Here is a 24,297-nt window from a genome sequence, read left to right on the forward strand (position 1 = left end):
CAGGCTAGAAGAAATCACAAAGAATGTGTGTGTCCTGCATGTGTTCCTCTTATACAAAAGGTGACAAATTAAAGTGCTTGATAGGAACAAGCTGCCGTTTATCTTCAGATCTCAAATCACCCTGTCAGCTCAAGGTGTGTATGGAAAGAAGGGAGAGGGACAGGAGTCAGGTCCTCCATTCAGACTCTGTGCACCTCCCAGCAGCTTCTGGCAGCTCCAAAAGCTTCAGGCCAGACTGCTGGTGCGAAATGCTGATCTAGCAATAAACACCTCCAGCCTGTGAGCGCCTCTTCAGGAATGGGGCTCCCACCACAAACCAAACCAAGTGCCAGCAGAGCCCTTTGAAAACATAGCTCCCCTTTTTTCGGCTTCTTTGTAACACATTCAATCTTCTCACATTCACCAGAATCCCTGGACTTCCATTATCGCCTTTTCTCCCTTTTAGTCTATTAAATAAGAAGTCCACTTCCCAACCTCTACTTTGGCATCCCACGCCAGGAGAGAGCATCTCTTTCTATGCACTGAGCCTTCTTGTTCAGTCAAAAGTTTACATCTTGACTCCAAATAGAAGGCTCATGAGCGGCCCAAGTTTTTCTGCCCATAATTACCCTAATGCTGTCCACATTTGATCTACCAAAGAAAAACAAAGCAGCGAACATCAAAAGGGATTAAGCCAGCAAAAGAGAAACAAACACAAATTCCAAATCCTAAAACAAAAGCAGAAAATATGGAGGTTAATTCCCGAGTCTTCGTGTTTGCACACCACCACACCAGAGGGCACGGCAGCATATTGGTGAGAGAGGCTGAAGAACCTCATTGGAACCAGAGCCTTGAGCAAAAGGCAGGGGCGTGCATTCAGAAGGAAGGGAAGGGATTTGACAGGATGGTATTTTGTAGTGTACATAAAGGGAATGTCATCCAAACCCAGGGATTCACCACAGCCAATCGGTTATTGAAGTGGATGTTGCAAGTTAGGCTACTTGTTTTCCATTTCAAAAATAACTCAGGGAGGTGGGGGGACCAATCCACTACAATGCAACCACTTCTCTCAGGAATTCACACCCTCCAGAGATCCCTAGAGAGAATGCAGTCAAGTTACTCTAATACAAGTCAAATGCAGGGTCACACGAAAATAGGAAAATATCTGTTGTCCTTTCACTAAATATAGAGGAAAATAAATAACCTCAGGCGGGTGGGAAAGGAATAAGTAAAATAAAAAATGAGGCCATTTTCCAGATTATATAAACTTTCTGATAACATCCTCTATAAACCTTACTAGAATTACTTCAAAATTCCAACCTCAATGACTTTGGCTAGATGTCTACATTCTTATAACTTCTGCAACTTCTTTTTTATACCCTGTCCTCCTTTAAATTCCAAGCTAAAAATATTAATCATATCCGATGGCATGGCCATTGGGGTAGGAGAGTTTTTCCTTTTTACCCGTCTATAGGAAACTATAACCTGACACACCTTGAAAGAGCTTCAGCATGATACCAAGGAGGTTTATCACTTTGTTACTGGGGGAGCTTATTGAATCCCTCAGCTAATGCCTGGATATCATTATTTCAAAAGAAGCAGTCATAAAAAGGTAGGAGAATTTAAGGACACATTTCACTTTGTTATTGAACATTTTTTAATTTATGTGGATTCAACTGTCAAGATTTCCATTGTAGCAAAGCAATCCACGTAAAAGTCTGAGACTGCTTTGTGGGAAGTTGCTGTTCACTTAATCATCAGGCAGGCTGGGATCTGACTCAACATTAGCTATTACTTACACCCACCCAGTCAAGCCGAACCAGCGTAACCTCTGCGTTGCTGGACAAACATGCATCCTGCATTTAACCAGATGAAAGTCCTCATCTTTACTAAAAAACTCACAGTTTTTTGGAAAACCACCATATTAAATAACTTAGGAACTTCAGAAGACAATCAAATGATAAAAATGAACACTCAAGATCTATGTATTAATCATCCAACATCAGAAATATTGAAGCTTGGGTCATGGTCTCCTGAGGTCTGTAAAGTCTACACGTTGTCTTTTTTTTTTTTGGTGCTGAGGATTGAACCCAGGGCCCTTTGCATGTGAGGCAAGCACTTTACCAACTGAGTTACATCTCCAGCCTTACACAGTTGTCTAGCTCACTCATGTGTTATCTTTCTACAAGCTTGTGTCACATCTATTTCCCTATTTCTCTATGAACATATGCACTTTGGAAACTCAGTATTTGTTAAGTACTCACTGTTAAAGGCATTTTTAATATGCTGCCTTTTGTAATAATCCATGGCATTTGCTTCTGTCAGAAAGGTATGCATTTTACATTTCTAGAGGAGTTTCCAGATTTATGGTAATCAAGGCAGATGTTCCAATCTTACTGTTCTATTCTGGGGTGGTGGCAGGTATTGGGGATTGAACTCAGGGGCACTTGACCACTGAGCCACATCCCCAGCCCTATTTTGTATTTTATTTAGAGACAGGTCTCACTGAGTTGCTTAGCACCTCACTGTTGCTGAGGTTGGCTTTGAACTCAAAGCCCTCCTATCTCAGCCTCCTGAGTCATTGGGATTACAGGTGTGCGACACGGCACCTGGCTAACCTTATTTTTCTTTGTGAACATCATCAGATATCATTATTAAAACTAAAGTTACCATATGCTCAACACTTAAATATGTACGTCAAGCATGCTTTTTTTTTTTTTTTTTTTTTTTTTTTTGTGGTACTGGGGATTGAACGTAGGACCTTGTGCATGGGAAGCAAGCACTCTACCAACTGAGCTATACCCTAGCCCCTTTGCTGGGTCCTTACACATACATGTACAACCTCATTTCATCTTCATATTGATCCTGAGATAGATAGTTTACCTATAAGAGAGTTGAAAAAAAATTTTTTTTGGTACTGGGGATTGAATTCAGGTGCACTTCACTTGGCCACTGAGCCACATCCCCAGTCCTATTTTGTATTTTATTTAGAGACAGGGTCTCATTGAGTTGCTTAGCAACTCACCATTGCTAATTCTAGCTTTGAACTTGCGATCCTCTGGTCTCAGACTCCAGAGCTTCTGGGATTACAGGTGTGTGCCACCGGGCCTGGCGAGAGTTGAAATTTAAGACAGGTAAAGTTTCACACGTCCAAGGTCCTATGGCTAGTAAGAAACAGAGCCCATAAAATTTGTGGGTGCATTTTTTTTGTACCAGGGATTGAACCCAGGGGTGCTTAACCACTGAGACAATCCCCATCCCCCGTGCTTTTTATTATGTTTTTTTGATTTTGAGACAGGGTCTGGCTAAGTTGCTGAGGCTGGCCTCAAACTTAGGATCCTCCTGCCTCAGCCTCCCGAGTCATTAGGATTACAGGAGTGCACCACCGTGCCCACAGATTTGCCTTTTTGAAACCACCACATATACTATAAATACTCCCATCATGAGATAGATAACTGAAGTTAGGGGTGGTCACAGAATAGCAAAATTAAATTGGTTCACTAGGGGACCATTTGACGTTACTTCTGCAGTGCATTATTTGGCTGCTTTCCAAATGGTGTTACACTGGAGAGCAAAGACCATTTATGCATCTCTCGGGGCTCTTTGTACCAAAAGGTGGTCTCCAGGTCAAATTTAATTTGTGTCTTCTCTGTCACTTTTACATTGAACCTCAGTAGTTACTGACACTTGGGATTTAGAATCATGACAAAGAAATGAAGTTAATTTCCAGACTTCAAAAGCCTGTAAACCAAAACAACGTGCTTGAAGGAGTGACATGCTCTTAACTAAGTACAGGAAGGGCTTTAACAAATAGAAGTTGTAGGACAGCTATGTAACTCCACAGAAACCTTCCACAGTTGCTCAAACTGATTTCTACAGTTTCCAAAGATTGATCAGCACACTTCTTTTTTTCTTCTTCATCCTTCCTCCCTTTCTCCCTTCCTTCCTAATACTGAGAATCGAACATGGGGCCTTGCACACAGTATCCAAGTACTCTACCACTGACGGACATCCTAAGTTCCCCAGTCCTTTCTTAGAAATTTTATTTTGAGACAAGTCTCACTAAGTTGCCCAGGCTGGTCTTGAACTTGGGATCCTCCTGCCTCAGCTTTCTGAGTAGCTGAGATTACAGGTTTGTGCCACTGGGTTCAGCAGTTTTGTTTTGTTTTGTTTTTTTGGTACAAGAGAGTGTATCCAGGGGCACTTAATCACTGAGCCAACATCCCTAATCCTTTTTCTTTTTTCTTTCTTTCTTTCTTTTATTTTTTTTTTTTTTTGAGACTGGGCTCCCTAAGTTGCTGAGGCTGGCCTCCAACTTGCGATCCTCCTGCCTCATCCTCCCGAGCTCCTGGAATTATAGGCATGTGCAGGCTGCAATGCATATTCTTAAACATAATCACTACCATATAAAAATCTCACATCACAAGCTTGTAACAGAATGGGTAGAAAACCAACAGATGCTGACGTGTCAGCAGAAGAGAAGCTACTGATAATTTTTACTATTTTAGCATTTGGTGGGTAGGTCATTCTTTTTGGATTGTCTCATTCTAGGACCTTTCTCTCTAAGAAAACCCATGAAGAATCCTCTCTGGCCCTTGAATATTAAGTCCAGCCTTCTGAACCTTGCTATACAAAGTTCAAATAACACTCTATTTTGGTGGGGAGATTAGGAAATGCTGAATGGATCCCACAAGTGGGGTCACTATATTAAGGCATTTCGCTTGAGGCCCCTGGTGCGGGGACAGTGCTGGTATGGATTAACGGGTTGCTCTGCACATGGGTGCGACTGAGCCCCTCATGACCACCGGGAAACCACTGCGGCATCTATACGATGTCTCATTCCACCGTGACTAGGTCAGCCAAGTAGTACCTGTGGTGCTTTTGCTTTCAACAGCCTAGCCATTTTGGGTGGAGCGGGCTGGTGTTCAGAGTCGAAGTTGTCAGTGCTGTGGTTCCCCGCATGGTAGGCTTTAGGGGTCATCTTGACAACTGCCAGCTCTGGCTTGCTTCCTGCCCAATCATAAGAAGCCCCGCCCACTGCTTCCTTTCACCTTGTCTATCAACATCCCAAGCCATTGCCCATTGGTCTTCTTGGTGCCAGATGTCTGTGCAAAGATGCTCTCTTGGGTGTTCTTTAGAATGTTCCCCTTTACACTCTCACCTTGGAAGGTGGTGCAAAATCCAGAGGCTTATTAGGGAGAGGCCACATCTGGCCACAAAGGAAATCTTTGGAACTCATGGGCGAAAATCCAAACAGTACTCTTTTTGAATGTATTTGTGCCAAAAGTAAATAGCTCTGGAATTAGGCCCTGGGTTAGCCATGGATATGAGGGAGCTCTAGAGGCCCCCTTCCCTGTGCAGAAGAGGTTGTTTGCCCAATCCTGCCAAGAACCAGAGTTCAAGAGGAAACGTGCTATTCTCGTGCCTTGCTGGATAAAAATAAATTCAGAATAGTTTCCCAGGTTGATGACAGGTGTGGCTGGTCAGCTGATTCGGGTGAACATCATTTGATGACATCACAGGAGATGTGGTTTATGGTATGAACTATAGTGTGTGATCTTGCTGTATCAGGGCAGAATATCAAACATGGAAACTGAAAGAAACTTTTAAACTCTTTCCCTTCGGGGATCTTGAGGAAAGTTGCTTGTTCAGTTGTTCAATGGCATGTATGACACAAAAGTCAAGTTACAGGGGCAGATTGTTGAACAGATTATGGGGATTGCTTCTTTGTCAGAACAGTATGACATTATGGGGAGGTTAAGAACCTGAAGTGCTGGATTGGTCAGTTTAACAGCTGTGTCTTTGTGGAGAGCCTGCTTTCACATACTGTGTGCCAGACCTGCTACTATTATTGTAACCAGAGAAGGAAACCTTTGGGGCCAAGAAAGAATCATTTTCTGATCAATCACAAAGATAGCCAAGTAGGGGTCAGAGGAGAAAGAAAGGAAGAAAGGAATTGCTTATGGGTTCTGTGCCCTTTTCCAAATCCCTGGAGAAAGAAGAAGTATAAAAAAATGTTGGATGTATTAGAGGAGAAAACCTATTGGTCTGGAGAAGGAATTTTTCTTCAGGGTGAAAATGCAGAGAATTTCTACATATTGAGTCTAGTGAAGGCAAAATACTGACTAAAAAGCTAAGCAGCAAGGAAGTGGGGATTTTGAAGCATTATTAAGGAGACCATTTGGAGAGTTTTCTCTGCTTGGCAACAACCCAGTATATCATCAGCCTATTTGGCCAGAGAGGTCAAATGTTTAAGTTATCAAATGTAGAGGCCCATGAGACACTTCTGGGGTCCTGTGTGGACATTCTGGCAGAGAGAGATGAAACCATATGGAGAGTTGGTAAAATGGTTTTGTTCCAGAATTAATAAGGAAGTATGAAGTGTTTAGGGAACTAAACTTTTAAAATATGATTGTGTGCTACAGACTAAGTCAACTCTAGAAAAACACATGAGGACCAAAGACTGAAATACTTTTATATAAGCTCTGCACTGTGCTCCCATTTGTTTATTTTTCCTTTGTTTTCAGTACGTTTCTCAGAACACTGCTCCTTAGCAGTATTTAAACCGTTACGAAACGTCCTCATGCTGGAGCTATTCGGTTCACCCTCTATAATTAAACAAAAAAAAAATTTTTTTTTCTTTCCTCTTTGGATCATCTTTTCCATTTCAGATATAGAGTGAGTTCCCTTTAATGATTTTCACCTTCTGAGTCTTTCCCCACATATAAGAACATATGTTTCTAGTGTATCTCACCAGTAATACCACCATGATTCTTGTGTTATAGCCTCTCAATAAAAATCAGCCTATATCTGGCCATGAAACACAGTTTCACAGCCTTCCTACCCTGAATACCAAGGCTGGTAGCCGATCATTAACCGCCTCAAGTTAAAAAAAAAAAAAAAAAAGTAACTTCCATCTTACTTTTTAAGCAAAAGATTTAATTTTTATTTTGTTGTGGCAAGAGTATGTCATATGTGAAATGTCAACTGGGCAATATTTAAGATAAGGTATTAATAACATGTTGTCTTTACTCTGAATTCTTATTACTAATGTTTAAAGGCATTAATTTTTCTAAAGTTACATCTCAAATTATTTAAAATCATTCCTCTTTTCCTTATTGACATTAGAAAAACCATGTCTAATATTGTATTTTTAAATATTTTTATATAATTTCATATGAGTATAACAAATTACTCATATGGGATTATCACTACTTTTATTTGGAGAAACCATTATACATGGTGAATGAAATGGGTTATTTCTGTATTTTAAAAAAACTTGTGAAGTCAATATAACCGGACAAAATAAAATTGTATCCTGTGGTTCAAATAACAAAAATAATGTACCTCCCTCATAGGGATCATAGGTTAAAAAGGTAAAAGCAGAGCTGGAAGGAGTGGTACACACCCTAATCCCAGAATCTGGGGAGGCCAGGGAAGGAGGATCACTAGTTTGAGGCTAGCCTGGGCAGATCAGTGAGCCCCTGTCTCAAAAGAGAAAATAAAAAGGGCTGGAGATGTAGCTCAGTGATAGTGTCCCTGGGTTCAATACTTAGTAATGCCAAAAAAAAAAAAGGGTAAAAGCAAATAGAGCAAGCGACGCTGTTTCATAGCTCACGAGCCCAGTGGTGAGCAAGTTCTACTGGCATTTGTAAGGTGGTCTCTGTCCTTTCAGCCACTTGTGCTCACATCCCCACCTTCCCTCACATTTACTCCTCCACTCACTGAACTTGACTTTCATTTCCACTGCTGCACAGAGTGCAGCAAACATCTCTGGCAACAGCAACCAGACCTCCATATTGCTATTCAATTAGGACATTTTAGGACTATCTTTCTGACTCTGAGTTGCATTTAACACTGAAATTCTTCCTTCAGTGAAAACGTCATCTTCCTGTTCCTCCCTATCCAGATTCCTTTTCCTCTGCTCACGCCTTCAACTTTGATCTTTCATTTTATGTGGCTCGTGACCTAACAGTGTTCTTCTCCCACTTATTCCCTGGGGGCTCCACTGGCAACTCTGATGAGGAGTATCTTCCTGTACCAGGTGAGAAAGGTTGGGTGTAAAGGTCTGATTCAGAGTAGATTCTCAATAACTGCCTGTTGAAGCCGGGTGCGGGGGCGCATGCTGGTAATCCCAGCGGTTCGGGAGGCTGACACAGGAGGATCGGAAGTTTGAAGCCAGCTTCAGCGAAAGTGAAGTGCTAAGCAACTCAGTGAGACCCTGTCTCTAAAAAAATATAAAATAGGGCTGGGGATGTGGCTCAGTGATCGAGTGCCCCCAAGTTCAATCCCCAGTATCCAAAAAGCTAAAACAACAACAACAACAACAACAATAAACCTATTGAATGACTGAATCAAGGGGCCATATGAGAACATCTTCCCCAGTATAGAATGGTTAGAGAAGATCATAGAGTCTGTAGCAATATCTGCTGAGTGCTTTTCTTCAAAACAATTTTATGCCAGGTTCTAGCTTTCTTCCATTTTGCCCTTCTTTGGGCATGCATCCTCCATCAAACTGACTATATACATACTTCTGGCAAAGAGTTTCATAGCTTTATTGTGGGGTTCATAATTGGGGAAAAAAACCACACCAGGGCCTTAGTAACTCCATCTTTCGTTTAACAATATCCCTATACAACTCTCTACCTACCAAATAGGAGCCAATCCTTTCCGTAGCACCTGATGTGCTTTTGGAAAGTCTTCCTTCACATAGTTTGCCCAGACCAGACAAAAAATGGCAAGGTAGAGTAGAATTGGATGTAAGATTCTGTGTAAAATGTTTCACCCATCCTAAAAGGCTGAAGCCTTGTCATTTCTGTGGGAAACCCTTAGCTCAAGCTGAACAATGTCACTTTGAAAACAACCGTATAGAAACATAACTGAGGCTAAGCACTGCCGATTCTAACAAGGGCATTGGAAATTGCATCTTTCAAATTCACTCTTTACTCCCAGACAGTAGTCAAACTTAAGGTCACTAAATATTCCTGCCACACAATGGATAGTGGAATTTAATTAAATAGGAGGCTTCACTAGTTACCCAATTACGGGCTGAAATTTAATATAGCACAATTGCTTCTGCTTTTTACATTCACAAAATATGCAAGTAGTCCTTACAGGAGGCTTATCAATTCTGTTCCCCAGGATGAACTGCAATACTTACACTACAGTGGCTCTGAAATAAGCCATTTGAAAAGTATTTACATGATCATTCTTTCCCATGAAGTAGTCACTTCTCCTTAGATCACGAATGCACTTCATTTGGAAGACAGTCACGAGGGACCAAGAGAACTTTCGATGTGGGTTTCTAATTCATTCTCAGATCCTCAACAAATCTGAGATACTATACAAGGTAACCTTTAATTTGAGCCTCCCTTCCTCAGAACACAACCCATACATTCTTTCCTAATGTAAAGATCTCCAATAACAGCATAAAACTAGCAGTTAATAATAGGTCCCAGCATGTAAATTACAGTGGTCTCCAAAAATAAAGCTTCATGGGGGAAAAATTTGCAAGTTACCACTGTGAGGTAGATGCAGCAAAAGAACAGTTTCCTCACACCACGGAAATCTGGATGTCTTTGCACAACTGGCAGACAAGGATTCTGAACAGTCCTTAGAAATGATTTTGTTTGTGTGTAAACCAAGCTATGACTTTGCCCTACCTCGCCTGTCTGTCTCCCTGTCCTCAACCAACCTTGCAATTAAGCACCCAAAACTTGTTCATAGTCTGTCTCTGTACATTTTTAGAGAGCAGTAAGTGGGGCGGGTGGGGGGAGAGGCAAAGCTGTAAACTACCTTCTTAGTACTTTGTCTAAGGTGACTGGAACCATGTGTTATTTGTGAAGTTTTCTTTCTTGCCAACCAGCCTATAAGTGCTTACATCCTTGAGACCCTTAGAGTAAAAGTGCTTGTTAAGGATTTCAAAAGAAGTGTTCCCAAGAGGCCCTCTAGAGTCCTGCATTCTGAATAGCTTCTTCCCCCACTAAGATTCTCCACTCTTCACGGAATAGAAGGTTCACTTGTTTCTTTAATCCAGGTCTTAAGGAAGGTTGAGTCGTCAGTGTCCCCATGGGGGAGGGGGAATCAGTACTGTGGCCTTGGAGGGCATTGTAATTTTTATAGACGTCTTTCCTTCATCTTTATTTTGAAATCAACTGCCTTCTTATCTTAAGTCATTTAGTTCATGGACTGCTTACTCTTGGTGACATATCTTTGTTGAGGGCTCTGAAGGTTTTCACTTCAGAGAACAGGACAGCTGAATACCACATTGTGCATGGGGCCAAAGGTCAGCACTGGAGAGAAAGCCCAGCTAATGCATTGTGAAAGACCTTCATTTTTATGGGTGAGTTTTCTATGCATGTGAAAGTAAGCACATCTCTCACCAATTACAAAGCTTTGAACAAAAAGAATGAGAACAAAAAGGATCTTAATTCTTAACCAATAAGTGGATGAAGTAAAGACCTAATTCCAGAGAAACAAACCACACACAGGTGTTCAGGCAAGGTAAAAAGGCACTTATATGCCCCAGGCATGACATTCTGCCCACTTACGGATGAGGAATGAATGGGGGAAAGAATAATAGGGAACTGAAAACATTTAAACTTCTCAAACCCTCACCTGCAAATGTCAGAGGCACCAAACATTTTTGAAAGGCAGATGTCCTGCCCAGTTTTTACAGGATTGGGTTTTGAAGTATCCATCGTGCTTTGCAAGTATGGACACCCGACCATTTTTGTTACTGGTTAGGCTTTCAACACCCCATGAGAATGGACAGCATATTTCTGCAGCAAATCCTTCCTGATGCACTTTGCATTCAGACAGAATTCCATTCCTTCCATATCATTTCCCGTCCATTATGTGCTTCTCACTGCTGGTGGCCTTCATTCTCCTTCAAAGATGGGGAAATTAAGGCTGGAAGCTTTGCCTTGAATCGTAGAACAAGTCGGCGACTAAGTCAATATTAGATCTCTGGGTGCTTCATCTCTTCACTTCAATATAAAGAAGAAAAAAAAAAGTACTCCAACACTGGCTGTATATAAAACACGCTTGGAAAGGCATCACCCCTTTCCCCAGCTTCTCTAAAAGGTCTTTTTATTATGCTTTCTTCAAAATGCCTCCTGTCACCTCACCTCCCCCAGGATGAGAGGGAGAACAGTTTTTGTTATCTAAAGATACATATCTTAGGGAAAAATAACAAGTTTGAGAACACAGGAAATGACTGGCTAGGAAATTACTTTTGGTATTAACATGCTTTTCTTGGGCAACTAAGAGTGAAATCTGTTCTGAGGCTTTAGGATCAGTCTGGGGTTTTTGGCATAATCCTTAAAAAAAGTCAAAAGAAGGAAGACTGAAATTAAAAGAAGAGAAAGTTAATCAAAATCAAACTGGCTGTTTCTGGAGAAGATGCCTTCAGGCCACAGACAGAACAAAAACATCCTGCTCTTTCCTCCATTCTGTTCTGATTCAGGGTAGATGCAGACTACTTGGTGGTTTAGAAAAGGGGTCCTCACAATTCCACCCCAACCTCCAGGCCTCCTCCAAAAGTGGTCTGTGCCAAAAATCCCTGCCTGCCTTTCTGAGATTTGTAAAAACAAAGCCCTAACAGGGCACCTCTTAGAGGTGACAGCCCCCTGGGCATTGACTAAGTGTCAGGTTTGAGAAAATATAAAATTCATCAATTATCACCCCAAAGGAGTTGAAAATGAGTGGACAAGATATGACTTGGGCACTAAAAATACATTCTCTGTTCTTACTTGGAGGGAGCACAGATCAGTCTTGCATAGATGTGGTGAAAGAGAGAAAAGACCTCACCTTGTAGTTTTCAAGCCCATTTTAAAGAAGAGGCACCTTTTTTCCACCTCTAACAGAAGCCTTCAATTTAGAAAGCAGGTACATGCACAGTTGTTCTGGTGGACAGGGAGGCAGAGACTCAGGGGTCATCTGTCCCCTCTGCCCCTCCCCTCCCACTTGGTTACCCCTCAAACCATGAACCATTTGATCCCAGCCATTCTCCCCCACACCAATATACCACGTCATTCAGGCAAATGGATGCTTTTCTTCTTTTGAAAGACTTCCAGGGAAAGACCTTCTACATCTTTCCTAGGTACTCATTAACATGCAAACTCCTTACAACAGTATGTCCTTGTTACAGAAAATTATACAGCAAGGTGCCAGTGAACCTCAGTGCCCTGGAAAGTACTAGAATCCACAGTTTTCCCTGACACACTTCTGTTTTTCCAGCTCCTCTCTTTACACCCATACCCACAGTACATTATTATATCCAGCAATTGTTTCTTGAAAGTGGAACAAGATTTTAATGATGTATGGCAATCTGAAAGTAAAATCTTTCTAGAGTTTTCTAACCTCCTCTAACCCTTAAGTCCAAATGCCGAGTTCAAGTATTCTTAGCCATTTGCCTTCTCAAGTTTTCTAAAACTCTTCAATGTAGTTTTGAGAGAAACAACTTTCTTTTTAAGTTCCTAGAGCATCAACTGATGTAATAATTAATTTATGAAAGTTCAGCTGGCGTCAACAGATTTGGGAACACACACAAGTCTTGGAAAGCATTCAGTGAGTGTGACTGGTGGGAACAGAGGGAACAGGTACACTAAAGAGCTGGCCACTGGCAGCTCAGGCTCCATGTGCAGAAGACACCTGCCCAGGGAATAGAGAGAACAAATTGGTGCAGAGGGTTTTGCTGCATTGGATGCCCAGAACCCACTGAGGAAAACAAGAGTGAAATCCACAAGGTGAAGGCACATCGCGGCTCCATTTCTAACCTTTGTTGCTCTTCAACAAATCCCTCCTTGCTTCGCCTCTGAATTTCTTTGCTAAATGTAAAGATTAGACATGGGGATGAGGAAGCCCGGATGATAGAAATAAAAATTCCGATTATTCCTGAATCTTTGGGCTCAGGTCAGGTGACCAGCATTATTTTCCTTGGATGGCACCATTTTACTGGTAGAACTGTTCTTAGAGTTAGTTCAAGCTTTAGGAAAGAAACATGGAGTAGTTAAAAGGTCTGCCAGAGCAGACTGTTATTTGAAAACCAGACACCAAACCCAGGAATTCTGACTTCTTTGGGGGGTTCCTACAGGCTCTACTGCCTCCCTGGCACAGCTAATTTTTTTTTCCCCCCAAGGACTTTTGGACACTCTGGGGATCAAAGCTGCTTTCACAATGAACAGCTCTGTGCAAATTCCCAGAATTAGTTTCTCAGATAGCAGGAGAGCTCCTAAACCAGGCTGCGCATGAGTAAGCAATGACTTCCTCCCTCCTGCAAGAGGCTCACGGTTAGTTTCTCAGAGAGAGCACTAGCTGGTCTCTTTCACCCCCTGGGGTTCGGAGGCAGGCGGAGCCTGGTGGGGACTCCTAGGTTCCCTGCTGAGGTAACTCAAGTGCAGCGGCACAGATTCCAGCTCCTTTCTCAACACCCACACGCCCCAAGCCCTGGCACCACAGCTTTGCCAGGGATTTCCATAGAGGACCCAGAAAAGAAAACCATCTGAAAGACAATGACAGATGTGAGGTGCACCCATAAAGGATGAAAGCAATTTCTACAAATCACGTGGGAAAAACTGGAGTTTTTATTATACTTCCTCCCTCACGTTTAATTTATAAAAGTGGGGGAGGGGGCTCTGTTAGTAATGGGACAAGGAAAATTAACTAATTAACATATTGCTCATTATCCCTAAAGGTAATCATTCTAAAATGCACTCTAAAAAACTGAGCAGAGTGGCCTTTATGAGCTCTCCTCATTCAGACAGCCACCCTTCCAGGAAAAGGTGATTCACCATCTGCTCAAGATCCAGTCTTGAAGGCACCTGCAAAGTTGCTAAGTCTCCAATATACGGGGCCCACTCCTTTGGGGTTGCCAAAGGGAGCTCCAGATCCTGGATGAAGTAAGCACTTCCCAGCCACAAGCATGGAAATGGGTTGAGAACCCCAGGTGGGAAGTTAAAAGAATGATTACCTAGAATTTATGAGAGATTAATGTGGGGGGAAACAGTACAAATTATGGGAACCAAATATATATATAGGAAATAGGAAGAAATGGCACAGACATCCAGAATGTGGAAATATTTCACAATGTAACACAGGATTTCATGAGGGAATCTGTCCCAGAGAAGAGCAAGGCATTCATTTCCAAGGATCTGATAACCAGTCAAGCATTGCTTTCCAACCATGTATCACAGACATCACGAAGTCGGGTCTAGGGCCTGGGAACACAGCTGCTGTTTAAGCCACTGTGTCTGCAGGTAATATTTCAAAAATCCATGATACCCAGGAGTAACCCCAGGTGTCTGTTCTTGTGGAGGGCCCTTGAGCCATAACTCCATTCACTGGCAGGTACTTTTGCTTTAACGCTGTTGAAAACCTACTTTTAAAATTACATCATTAAAAATAAATAAATAAAAGTAAAAAGAATTTTCTAAAAAATTAAAAACAAATAAAATCACATAGTTGGCAGATCCCAGGGATCAAAACCTGACAGTCTAGTGTAGTCTTATAAAAGAATTGAAAATAATCCATGGGAAAATGTTCCAAGCCTGAAAAATAACTTTCTCACACAGAAAGCATGAATGCACTTACCAGCAGGGCTGTGCACCGCCTCAAGAATGGGGGCCTAGACAGGCAGCCAAGATGAAAGAGTGGGAAGGACTTCATGTGGCAGTTTCTTTACACGTTGCCTGTCGATCCCACCGCCACACAGATTCTTTTCAAGGTGCATCAGGCCCAGGGCTCTCCCTCCCTCTTTCTTCCTCTTTCCTGAACACTCTCTCCAAGTTTGTCTGCAGTCTCCTTTTGAACTTCCACTAATCTGCCACTCTCACTGTCCTCCTACCTAATGTGCTGCTTCTTGCCTGGGTGCCAATCTTCCTTTATGTTTCTGGCTTGCTGGGCTCCTCTTTCCAGTGACTCTTATTCCTGGTATCAGGACTCCACACCTAACTCCATCACAAGTGAACCAGATCATAATGTGGACCCAAATCGGCCGTCTTGTTTTCTTTTTAGTGATTGACGCATAAAAGGTAATTAATAAATACTTACTTGGTGCATTTGCTTCTATCTCATGTACCTGTTATATTTCAGGAAGCATGATCTAACCCAATCTGAAGAGTTCTAAGTGAGAGGACATAGGATCAATATGGTATATTAAAAGATGGATTGTTAGATAAGCTTATTATTATTATTATTATTGTTATTATTATTTGCAGTACTGGGGGTTGAACCCAGGGACCTTCTACCACTGAGCTACATCTCCAGCCCTTTTAATTTTTAATTTTGAGACAGGGTCTCACTAAGGTGCCTAAGCTGGCCTCCAACTTGCACTCCTGACTCGGCCTCCCAAATAGCTGGGATTACAGGTGTGCACCAGCACTTCTAGCAATGTAGCCTCTTATAGTGATAATCTATTGGCTTTTTTTGGTCTTTCATCAAAAGACCATTATTAGATTCCACATATACATCACTTGAATAAAAGTTCCTGGCCTCTAAGAATTTACAATTTGACTAAACTACCAGCATATAATGAAAATATATACATATGTATATACATATAAATGTGTATATATACATATAATGCATATATCTAAATGTATATATATAGATATGTTGGAAAGCAACTTCCCAGGAGGTTGGGGAAGTTCATTAGTAGCTCTCCTAACCCTACATGGTGGCCCAAGTTTGAGGCCAGCCTGGGCAACTTAGCAACACCCTATCTCAAACAATAAATAAATAAAAATGCAAATGGGTTGGGGATTAGCTTGGAACAAAGCACCCCAAAACAAAGAATAAATAAAAGAAGAAAACAATCACCCCGAATAGAAAGTTATTCTCAAGCACCAAGCGTCTCAGACTTACATATTCTAGAGAGGAATGTTCGTGGAGCCAGAGCTGGGTTTGTGTTTCTGCTCCACTACTTACTGGCTGTGACAAGGAACAGGCAGTTTCCCTCCCTGAACATATGCTCACATCGCAAAAATGGTCATATCACCATCAGCCTTTCAGGGTAGCTGGAGGAGTAAACAAGACAATCAAGTATCCAGCGTGGTGCCAGCAAACTGTAGGTAGGTGCACACTCCTCTCTGCTCCCCACTTTTGAATAAACAACACATCTACTACTAAAGTGGCACCTGCATTAATATGCTGTTGGAAAACTAGTTTGTGAGGAATTTCTTACTTGCTCTACCCTCTATAAGTCTGTGAATTATAACAAGCCTTTCTCGATGTGCTCAGCACTAAGGACCAGACTTTGCACACATACGTGGTGTGTGTGGGGGGGTGATTTGATGCTCTTTTCTTTTCAATGTTTCTTTTTCAATGATGAGTCAGTCTTCAAAGGAAAGGGGGCTTCAGATTTAAAATGTCCAACCATGTCCAAGAATGAAACATTTCTAGGAAATTCCTGGAGCATCCAAAAAAAGTTAGCCTGACGATGAATTTTCATATCCTACACCTTCTCCATCTGGCTAGAATTATTTGATTATGCTTTCCTGGCAAGGGCATGGACAATCCAAGGACATTTTATTACATCATGAGCTTAACTTGAGATGACACTGACACTCAGGCCCTGAGGATATGAGGCAGCACTACTATCAAAGGCTACCAGATAGGAATTCTAGTGGTACTGGGTGGTGAAAAATTCATTCAATTATTATTCATTCAATTGTCTCAGAGGATTCTGTCTCAGACATAGAATCTACATGACTGAAGAAGTCACACTGATGGTGGGTCTGAGCAGAGAATCTGGAGGATGATTCAGAACCTCTCAATTAGGGAAATTATTTTTACTTCCAGACCCTTCACCTCCCCTGTGACACCTTCCATGACCACTCCAAGTATGACCCCTCCCTGCTAGCATCCAGATACTGCACATGTGACCTGGTATCACAGTTATTTGCTTCCTTCAGTCTCCTCCAGCAGACTGTATCCTCCTGCAGTTATTCCCTCCTACAGTTCTCATGATTTGAAATTATGTTTATTAACTTTTATTTACCTGTTTTCATTTTAAGATTAGAAGGTTTGAATACAGAGTTTATGTCTGTCTTCCTGTTCAGTATTGCATCCCCAGTATCCACACTGTGTCTGGAATCTGAAGTGCTCACTAGAGTGTGTCGAATAAGTGAATTACTAAGTATATAAATGTCAGTCTTAGGGTTCAGCTCTGCTTCTCCAGCACCCAGCACAGAGAATGGCACAAAGTTACCACATAATAAAGGTTGAATGAATATGGTGGCTTTCTGAGAAAAATGCTTGAGTTTTAAAAAGCAGTTTATATTTATGGAAATTACCATAAAATAGGATATATAAATATGCCATCTTAAGTAGTATAGATTTTAGACTGAACAGAAATCTGAAGATGGGCAATTAAGAACTTAAGTAAAAATCAAAGATAGACTCTGAGCCAAGTAGCTCTAGATTATTATACTGATAGGTACCCTCATTAGATCCTAGCAAGATGGAAAAATGTCAAGGGAAAAAGGCAATCTAAAGAGTCCAGGAGACTCTTGAGGTTGAGAGGTGCCTCAACTGGTCATAAAAGTTCACATATTCAAAGTTCTCTGCTCTTTATATTATCCCATTGTCATTACTCCATCCCAGTAAGGCAGACAGGTTAGGGATCATGCCCATTTGACAGAGAGGGAAACTGAGTCTATAGACTACATAACCTCTGTAAGGTCACAAAGCTAATCAGAAGTGAGCATGTTCCACGTTTGGTCAGGCTACTACTCCAAGTTTAGTTACCTTCCTACTACGTTCCCACTAGAGTCCCAGACCAACCCTAAACCTTTGCTGAGGCATCAAATTATCCCCAACCTCTCAGACTCCAGCATTTATCATTCCCAGGTCCTGCCTAGGCTGATGTCAATGAGAATTCTCCTTATCACACAGTAGTTAGGGTTGGCCTTAAAGTCAGACTAACCTAGGTGTGAGGACAAATTCCTCTATTGTGATTTTAAGTATGTTTACTTAATCTCTGGGCCTCAGTTTCTTCATCTGTGAAAGGGGATAATAATAAACTATACCTCTTACGGTTATTGTGACGATTAAATGAAAGCTTAAATGAAAGAACATGTATAAAGGCCTTAGCACAGGTAGTGTTTTAGAATGTCATGTTTTAGTGAGAAAAGAGACTGCTCAGATGTTGGGCAGAATGCTATGTACTAAGCACTCCTTATTAAGATGCTTCCTGCTCAGCCCCTCTTTCCCCAGAGGCTTTGCAGGAAGAGGTTAAGCCAGCAAGTGTGGTTTGCCTGTGGGGTGTGTGCCTAGTCCTATAAACCCCTCTAACGAGAAGTAGCTCATTGGCATTGCTGTCCCTAGGCATTTGTCTTCTCACAGAGGCTGAGTTTGCGCCAAATCAAAGCCCTCTGACCTAGGAAGTCTCTCTGGGGGTCAGGCAAATGCAGTAAACAGGTCTTGTTCTCCCTGATCCCCAGGCTTCACCTGAGGGTCCTTTCCAGGTGGTGTGCAGGAGGGCAGAATGGACAGGATGCCTGGACTCCAGGCTTCCACATTCGCTGGGGTAGAAGGAGAAAGAAAGAGGTCCCCAGGTGAGACCATACACTCGACGTGTGTCAGCAGAGTATTTAGGGATCGAGTCTTCCATGGTAGAGGCAGCAGGTCCAGGTATCTGGGAGGATGGGCATCTTCTCTAGGGCAAATGGAGGCACTGGGGTCAGAGCTCAGCTCACTCAAAAACGCTGGCCGTGGAGACACTTGAGGGCCAATTAAGTGATTCACCCTGTATCCCCACATCCTCCCAGTGGTGCCTCCTTTGGAGATTTAAGGGGACCCTGAGCCTGTAGAGAAAGCGTTTCTTTGATCCCCCTGACCCCCCCGCTGGCCTCAGCCAAACATCATTTACAGGGAAGGTTTCAAGCTGTCCCCAGAGCAAAGGCTTCAGTTCGGCTCCCCCTCCATGGACCGGAGCCAGGCTTGTTAAAGTTTATAATTGAAGTGTGGCAATTCCAGGACTGACCTGCACTTTACAACATCCCTTCTCTCTGCCTGCAACTCTTGGGCTAGGATGGAAAAGAAACCACAGGCCCAACCCAGCCCCACCCCGGCAGGCAGGCAGCCGGCTGGGGAGGTGTAACGTGACCTGTTTCTCTCCCAGGGCTATGGCAGACTGGTCCCCGCCCTGGCACACCTGCCCAGAAAATGTTTCTGGTAAAAAGCTAGACAAGTTCTCAACAGCTGTGCCCCCAGGACAGGACACTAAGATCACTCTACAAAGGCCAGGTTCCCCTGGGAAGGGTGGGGCTGAGGAAGAGGGCAGGGAGAATACCAATTCAAAAAAAATGGTATTCTCCCTGGAGAATGCTAGAAAAGATTGCTGTGCAGGAAGAGGTGATAATGGGCTCACGGAAAGGGCTCAGGAGTCACATAAGAGGATTTTTGTACCTTCCAGCAGCAAAGAGTAGAGTCAGTGCAAATCTTGATTGGGTGACAATTTTCCTTGGGCACAGCATGAGTGAATTCTAAGTAGGTTCTAACTGGAGTGACAGCCATGGAAGTGGGACTGGCAGTTTGAAAAGCCCCTTTTCTCTACTTCTTCAGGGCCCTCTGAGCTTTGCAGGCTCAGCCCAAGATCTCACCTGAAGAAAGAATCCCTAGGGGTCCCTAAATGGATCTATTGTCTATGCATGAACTGCTTTGTTTTATGACAACCCCCACCAGTCATCTTAGCAATCTTACCAGTCATCACATTCCAGAGGGGCTGCAAGGCTGCAGTCTATGTACCGTGGTAGGGGACAAAAAGTTCGGGGAAGCAGTACTCTGGCTTCCAAGGGGCCTGGTGCCTCCATCCTGCAGTAGGAAGGCACTGAGGCAGATGTCTCTCCCTTCCCAAGCTTTGCCCAATGCTTTGCTCTTAACTAGGCCTTTGTGTAGTGGGTTGCAACTGAGCCCCAGGAGAGTACTTGGGGTTTCCTCCAAGGAACCAGGAGCTTGTTACAGGGTGCAAGTCTGGGCTGTTGGGGCTCAGAGGGCAGAGAGGTTTGGTGTGGGCGTGGCCACAGCACAGTGCATGGGGCCTCCCATTCAGCTCCCTGACCTCCAACCTCCCAAGGGCTGCCAGGTCTGAAGGAGGCTGAGAGGATGGAGTGTTATACAGGGGTTCCTGCCACGAGGTGGGAAGTTCCCCAAAAAACCAGAAAGCACCAGCCCTCTTTCTCCGGCGGCTGGAATTTCCTAACCCTCCCGTGGAAGCCAGTTTCCAAGTCAGCTCAGAGGGTCCTGGGGCTGGCTGTGGTCACATTTACTTCCCTTTTATGAAGGAGCCTCTGTGCACGTCCTCACCTTACAGGACTGCTCTGCAGTCCCTCACAGTGGGACTCCTCAAATCACTGGGGCTCTCAATTTTTACCCTTTCCCAGACTAAAGTCCCAAGCTTCACTCCTGGAGGGATCCAACCAGCTGTGGGGTCACAAATTCAAAGCCCTCGCTCTTACACGCCCCTCCCCCATCCTTCCGCCTCCCACCACCTCCTTTCACCCCAAGACGACCCCCGGTGCTTCCGGGATCAGCTGGAGCCTTGGCTGAGTCGGCCTGCGCCGCAGGTCCCTCGCCATATGCCCGCCTGGTCCCTGAGGACCCCGACCCTCGCACGCTGCAGCGGCGACCATCGAAGTTCCATCAAGTTGTGCTATTGTTTCAGTCCCTCCAGGTCTCCCGAGGGTCTCAGCGCCTTTCCTCCCCTCTCCCCTCTCTAGACCCCTCGGCCCCAATACCAACAAATGGTGGGCGGCCAGAAGGTTCCAGCATGTTGAGGAGCCAGAAGGCTCCGGCGGCGCTGGCACTCCTCCTTCTGGCAGAAGGAGCGCGGCCAAGACCCTCCTTCTTGCGGACCCCACACCCACCGCCCCCGAAGCTGCAGCTGCCGAGGGGCCGGGGTGTCGGGGCTGCGCGTGCCGCAAACCCCACCCGGCTGGCCGGCCGCCGCGGGGGGCGCTTACCTGCGGGGGAAATTCACTGTCCTTCCCGACCTGGGCAAGGGCAGATGGAGCATCTTCCCCGGCTCAGGCGGCCGCGCACCGGGTGGGCACCCAGCGACCCTCGGGACTGCCCTCGCTCGACACGCGGCGGACACCCGACAAGATGTGAGCCTCCGACCACGAGGAGGGCCAGAAACCGAACCCTCGCCGGCCCTCCGCTCCCTTTTCTCCCCACAGCCGGGCTCGTACTTACGGCTCCAGCTGTACTTAAAGCGACAGAGCCCTATTTCCCCGTCGCTGACTTCTGTCCCGAGCCCGGGCGATGCAGGCTGCGAGCGGGCTCTTTAACGCCCAGAGCAGGTAGACAAAGAGCCACCGCAGCCTCCACCGTTCCGGTGGCCTCGGAAGCCCGGAGGTTTAAAAAAGGGCTGGGGGCCTCGACCTCCACCTGGCTGCTCCGGAGTTAACCCCTGGGATGCCAGCTGCGGTCCGGTCCCTGGGGCGCTCAGACTCGCACTGCGCAGGCAGAAGGGGGCGTGAGCTGCGGGGCACTTGCAGGTCTCTCCAGCCGAGGTGCACCGGTGGGTACCAGGCTGGGGAGGCCTGGGCAGAACCCGCTCCGCAGAGGGCTTCTGCCTAGCCTCTTCTGGCCTCTTTCTAGGTTTTTAAAAATTGGTCAAAATTGAACATGGCATCAGTGCATCGCCTAAAACAAGGTTTAGATGGGGTGTGGTAGGGGTGAAGGTCAGAGGGGCCTACATATTGCCAGAGGTTGGATCAGGAACCTTCTGGTGGGGAGGGGGCATGGTAGGTTGCATCTGCCGGAAGTCCTGATACCCGCGGAGGGTGGGACCTAACATCTCTCCAACATGCAGCAGACCACAGCTAAGGTGAGAAGTGTGCTTGTCCCTGGCCAAGGAGCAGCTCACATCACTCCACTCCAGGGGGTCCCTTCATCCCAGGGGCATTTTCAACGAACTGGTTAGGAAGCAAAGGATCCAAAGACATGAAGATTTTCGTGTAGGGTTTAAAAAAAAAAAAAAAGCAGGATCAGTAGCAGGTCCCTTCAAATAGGATCCTCCCTCTCCCCTCAGGGACCACCTTGTAACTAACTCTGTCAAAGAGAAAAGAGAGCTGGGGGGGGGGGGCAGGATGACTGCCCTCCCTCCTGCTTCCTCTGCTCCTTCCTCTGCTCCTGGAAGGGGCTACCTGACTAAGGTTGGGTGCCCATCCCAGGGTGAACTAGGCAAGCTGAAAAGACTATGTTTTAGAAACTGATAGATTGCATCAGCAGTTCTTTAAGCAACAAAAGCAACTATGGTGATTACTTCTTTTAAAGGACCCCTCCCCCCAAAGTACTGAACTAAGATGACCAATAACCCCAAAGTGCTGCCTCTGGTGTTTGGGCGGTTTGGAGCAACTGGGCCACACCTGTTCTCTTAGGCCTGTCATGGCACACCCTTTAGCTTTCTGGACCTCAGTTTTCACAAAGGTTGAGAGAGTTAAGATTTGCATTCCTGGATTCCCTCTCGTTCAGCCTTTAAGGAAGCGTGGATGGTGCTTTGAGTCTTAGCACTGGCCCTTTTCCGTTCACATCTATCTGCCCCAGTCCTCTGACTGTCCAGCAGCACTGACCAGGGCTGCAGCTCTACAGGGATGAACCCCCGTTTTGTATGTTTTAAATATTTTTTAGTTGTCCATAGACCTTTATTTTGTGCTGAGAATGGAACCCAGTGCCTCATACATGCTAGGCAAGCACTCTACTACTGAGCCACAATCCCTGTTTGTTTGTATGTTTGGATACAGGGGATTGAACCCAGGAGCACCACTCTAACACTGAACCACATCCCCAGCTGTGTATGTGTGTGTGTGTGTGTGTGTGTGTGTGTGTGTGTGTGTGTTTGTGTGTTAAGACAGGGTCTCATTAAATTGCCAAGGTTGGCCTCAAAAGTCTCCTGCCTTAGCCCCCTGAGTGGCTGGGTTTATAGGTATGTGGCACAGCATCTGGTAAGTCTCAGTTAAAGAGTGGAGACCTCAGCAGAGGGACGGTCTCTGGATTCCTGAACAGTCTGACTCGGGAGGTTGGTTTTGTATTAGAGGGTACACACAGGGGCCAAGTTTTCCAAATATGCTTTCAGATCAAAGGTGAGTCAAAAGCTACAGTGATCCTAGCACGGATCCCTCAGACTACTCCTTGACAAGACAGGGGTGGGAATAGCATGGGAGGAAATAGATTTTTATTCCCTCTGTCCTGAGTGGTAAGAAGAAGTACCAGCTTCCAAGCAGACTAGTTTTGAGGGAAATCAGAGCAAGGCAGATGGTTCTTTCTAGCATATTCTTCTATCTCAGTCCAGAATGCTGTCCCTGGACCAAGCCCCTATCTTGCCTCTCCATTCCCCATGCTGTCCTGGGCCTCCCATCCTTACCATCACCCTAAACAGAGGGAAAGTGCAATTCATTCCCTAGGGAGGTCTGTCCCCGCAGCTGTGCTGGAGCTAGCTTGGGTCATCTGGGGAACAGCTTACAGCAACAGCCATAAGGGATTCTCTTTAGTCTCAGTCTAAGTAAAATGACTGTCTCAGCCAGAGGAATGTCCTCAGCAGGGGATGTTGTTCTCCAGATCTGGCTGTAGGTTTTCCATAAGCTTTCCTCCTTTGTGGCTTTCTGGGCAGAGGTGGGGGAAAAGAGATTTGAGGCCTGGAAGGGGTAAGGCAGGGGGAGTTTACTTGAAGGGAGGGGGTGTCTTGCAGGGAACTGTCGCTAAACACTCCCTCACCCCCCCCCCCAGAGCCTATGTGGCCCTATCCCTCTTCCTCATGCCTGACCACCTGTCTACCTGTCCATTCACCCTCCCCGCCCTCTCCCCCACCCCCCACCACAGGGGGTGGGGGACCAAAGACCTTGAAACAAAGTCTCAGTCAGCTGCTTAGCCCAAGGGAGGGGCTCTCAGAGGATTCTGGGCTGAGTATCTCTAAACGTCCTCCACTTTGGGCTGGTTCCTGAGCTGCCAGAACCTAACAGAATCTGAGGTTCCTCCACTGTTTCCTTCTGCATGGGGAGGACGAGTGAGTGCCCTGGTAGTGTCCACCTTCCTGCTTGGCAGAGGCTAGTGGGGATAGGGGGGCGAGGGGTAGAGGGGAGGCTTTTACAGGGAAGGGGCAGGGTCCCAAAGGCTTTGCTACTTAAATAAATAGCATGCAAATTAGCACCTGCTATTTTCAGCCCACAGGTCAAGGCACTTTGGGAAATTGGACAGTGGTACTGAAGAGAAAGGCTGTCTGGGGGCTTTTGTGAAGACAGGAAAACAGCCTCCCTGTCACTGGCCCTGCTCCTGTGCTTGAAGAGGCCCTGACCTTGCCCATCACGGGGCGGGGGG

At 45.0% G+C, this 24,297-nt stretch overlaps 1 protein-coding gene across 10 annotated transcripts in view; it reads right to left on the reverse strand.

Moving 5' to 3' along the window:
• The window catches only part of Nav1 (neuron navigator 1), a 255,598-nt gene that overhangs the window by 55,085 nt on the left and 176,216 nt on the right, over positions 1 to 24,297 (reverse strand). The window contains exon 1 of one of the 10 annotated variants that reach the window (XM_047520683.1): positions 20,943 to 21,117. The exons of the other annotated variants lie outside the window; for them this stretch is intronic. Within the exon in view, the coding sequence (XP_047376639.1) occupies positions 20,943 to 20,995 (53 nt within the window). The 5' untranslated portion in view covers positions 20,996 to 21,117. Of the gene's footprint in view, positions 1 to 20,942; positions 21,118 to 24,297 lie in introns of those variants that run through there. 10 annotated transcript variants of the gene reach the window in all.

The sequence above is a fragment of the Sciurus carolinensis genome, chromosome 12, assembly GCF_902686445.1.
Source record: "Sciurus carolinensis chromosome 12, mSciCar1.2, whole genome shotgun sequence".
NCBI lineage: Eukaryota > Metazoa > Chordata > Mammalia > Rodentia > Sciuridae > Sciurus > Sciurus carolinensis.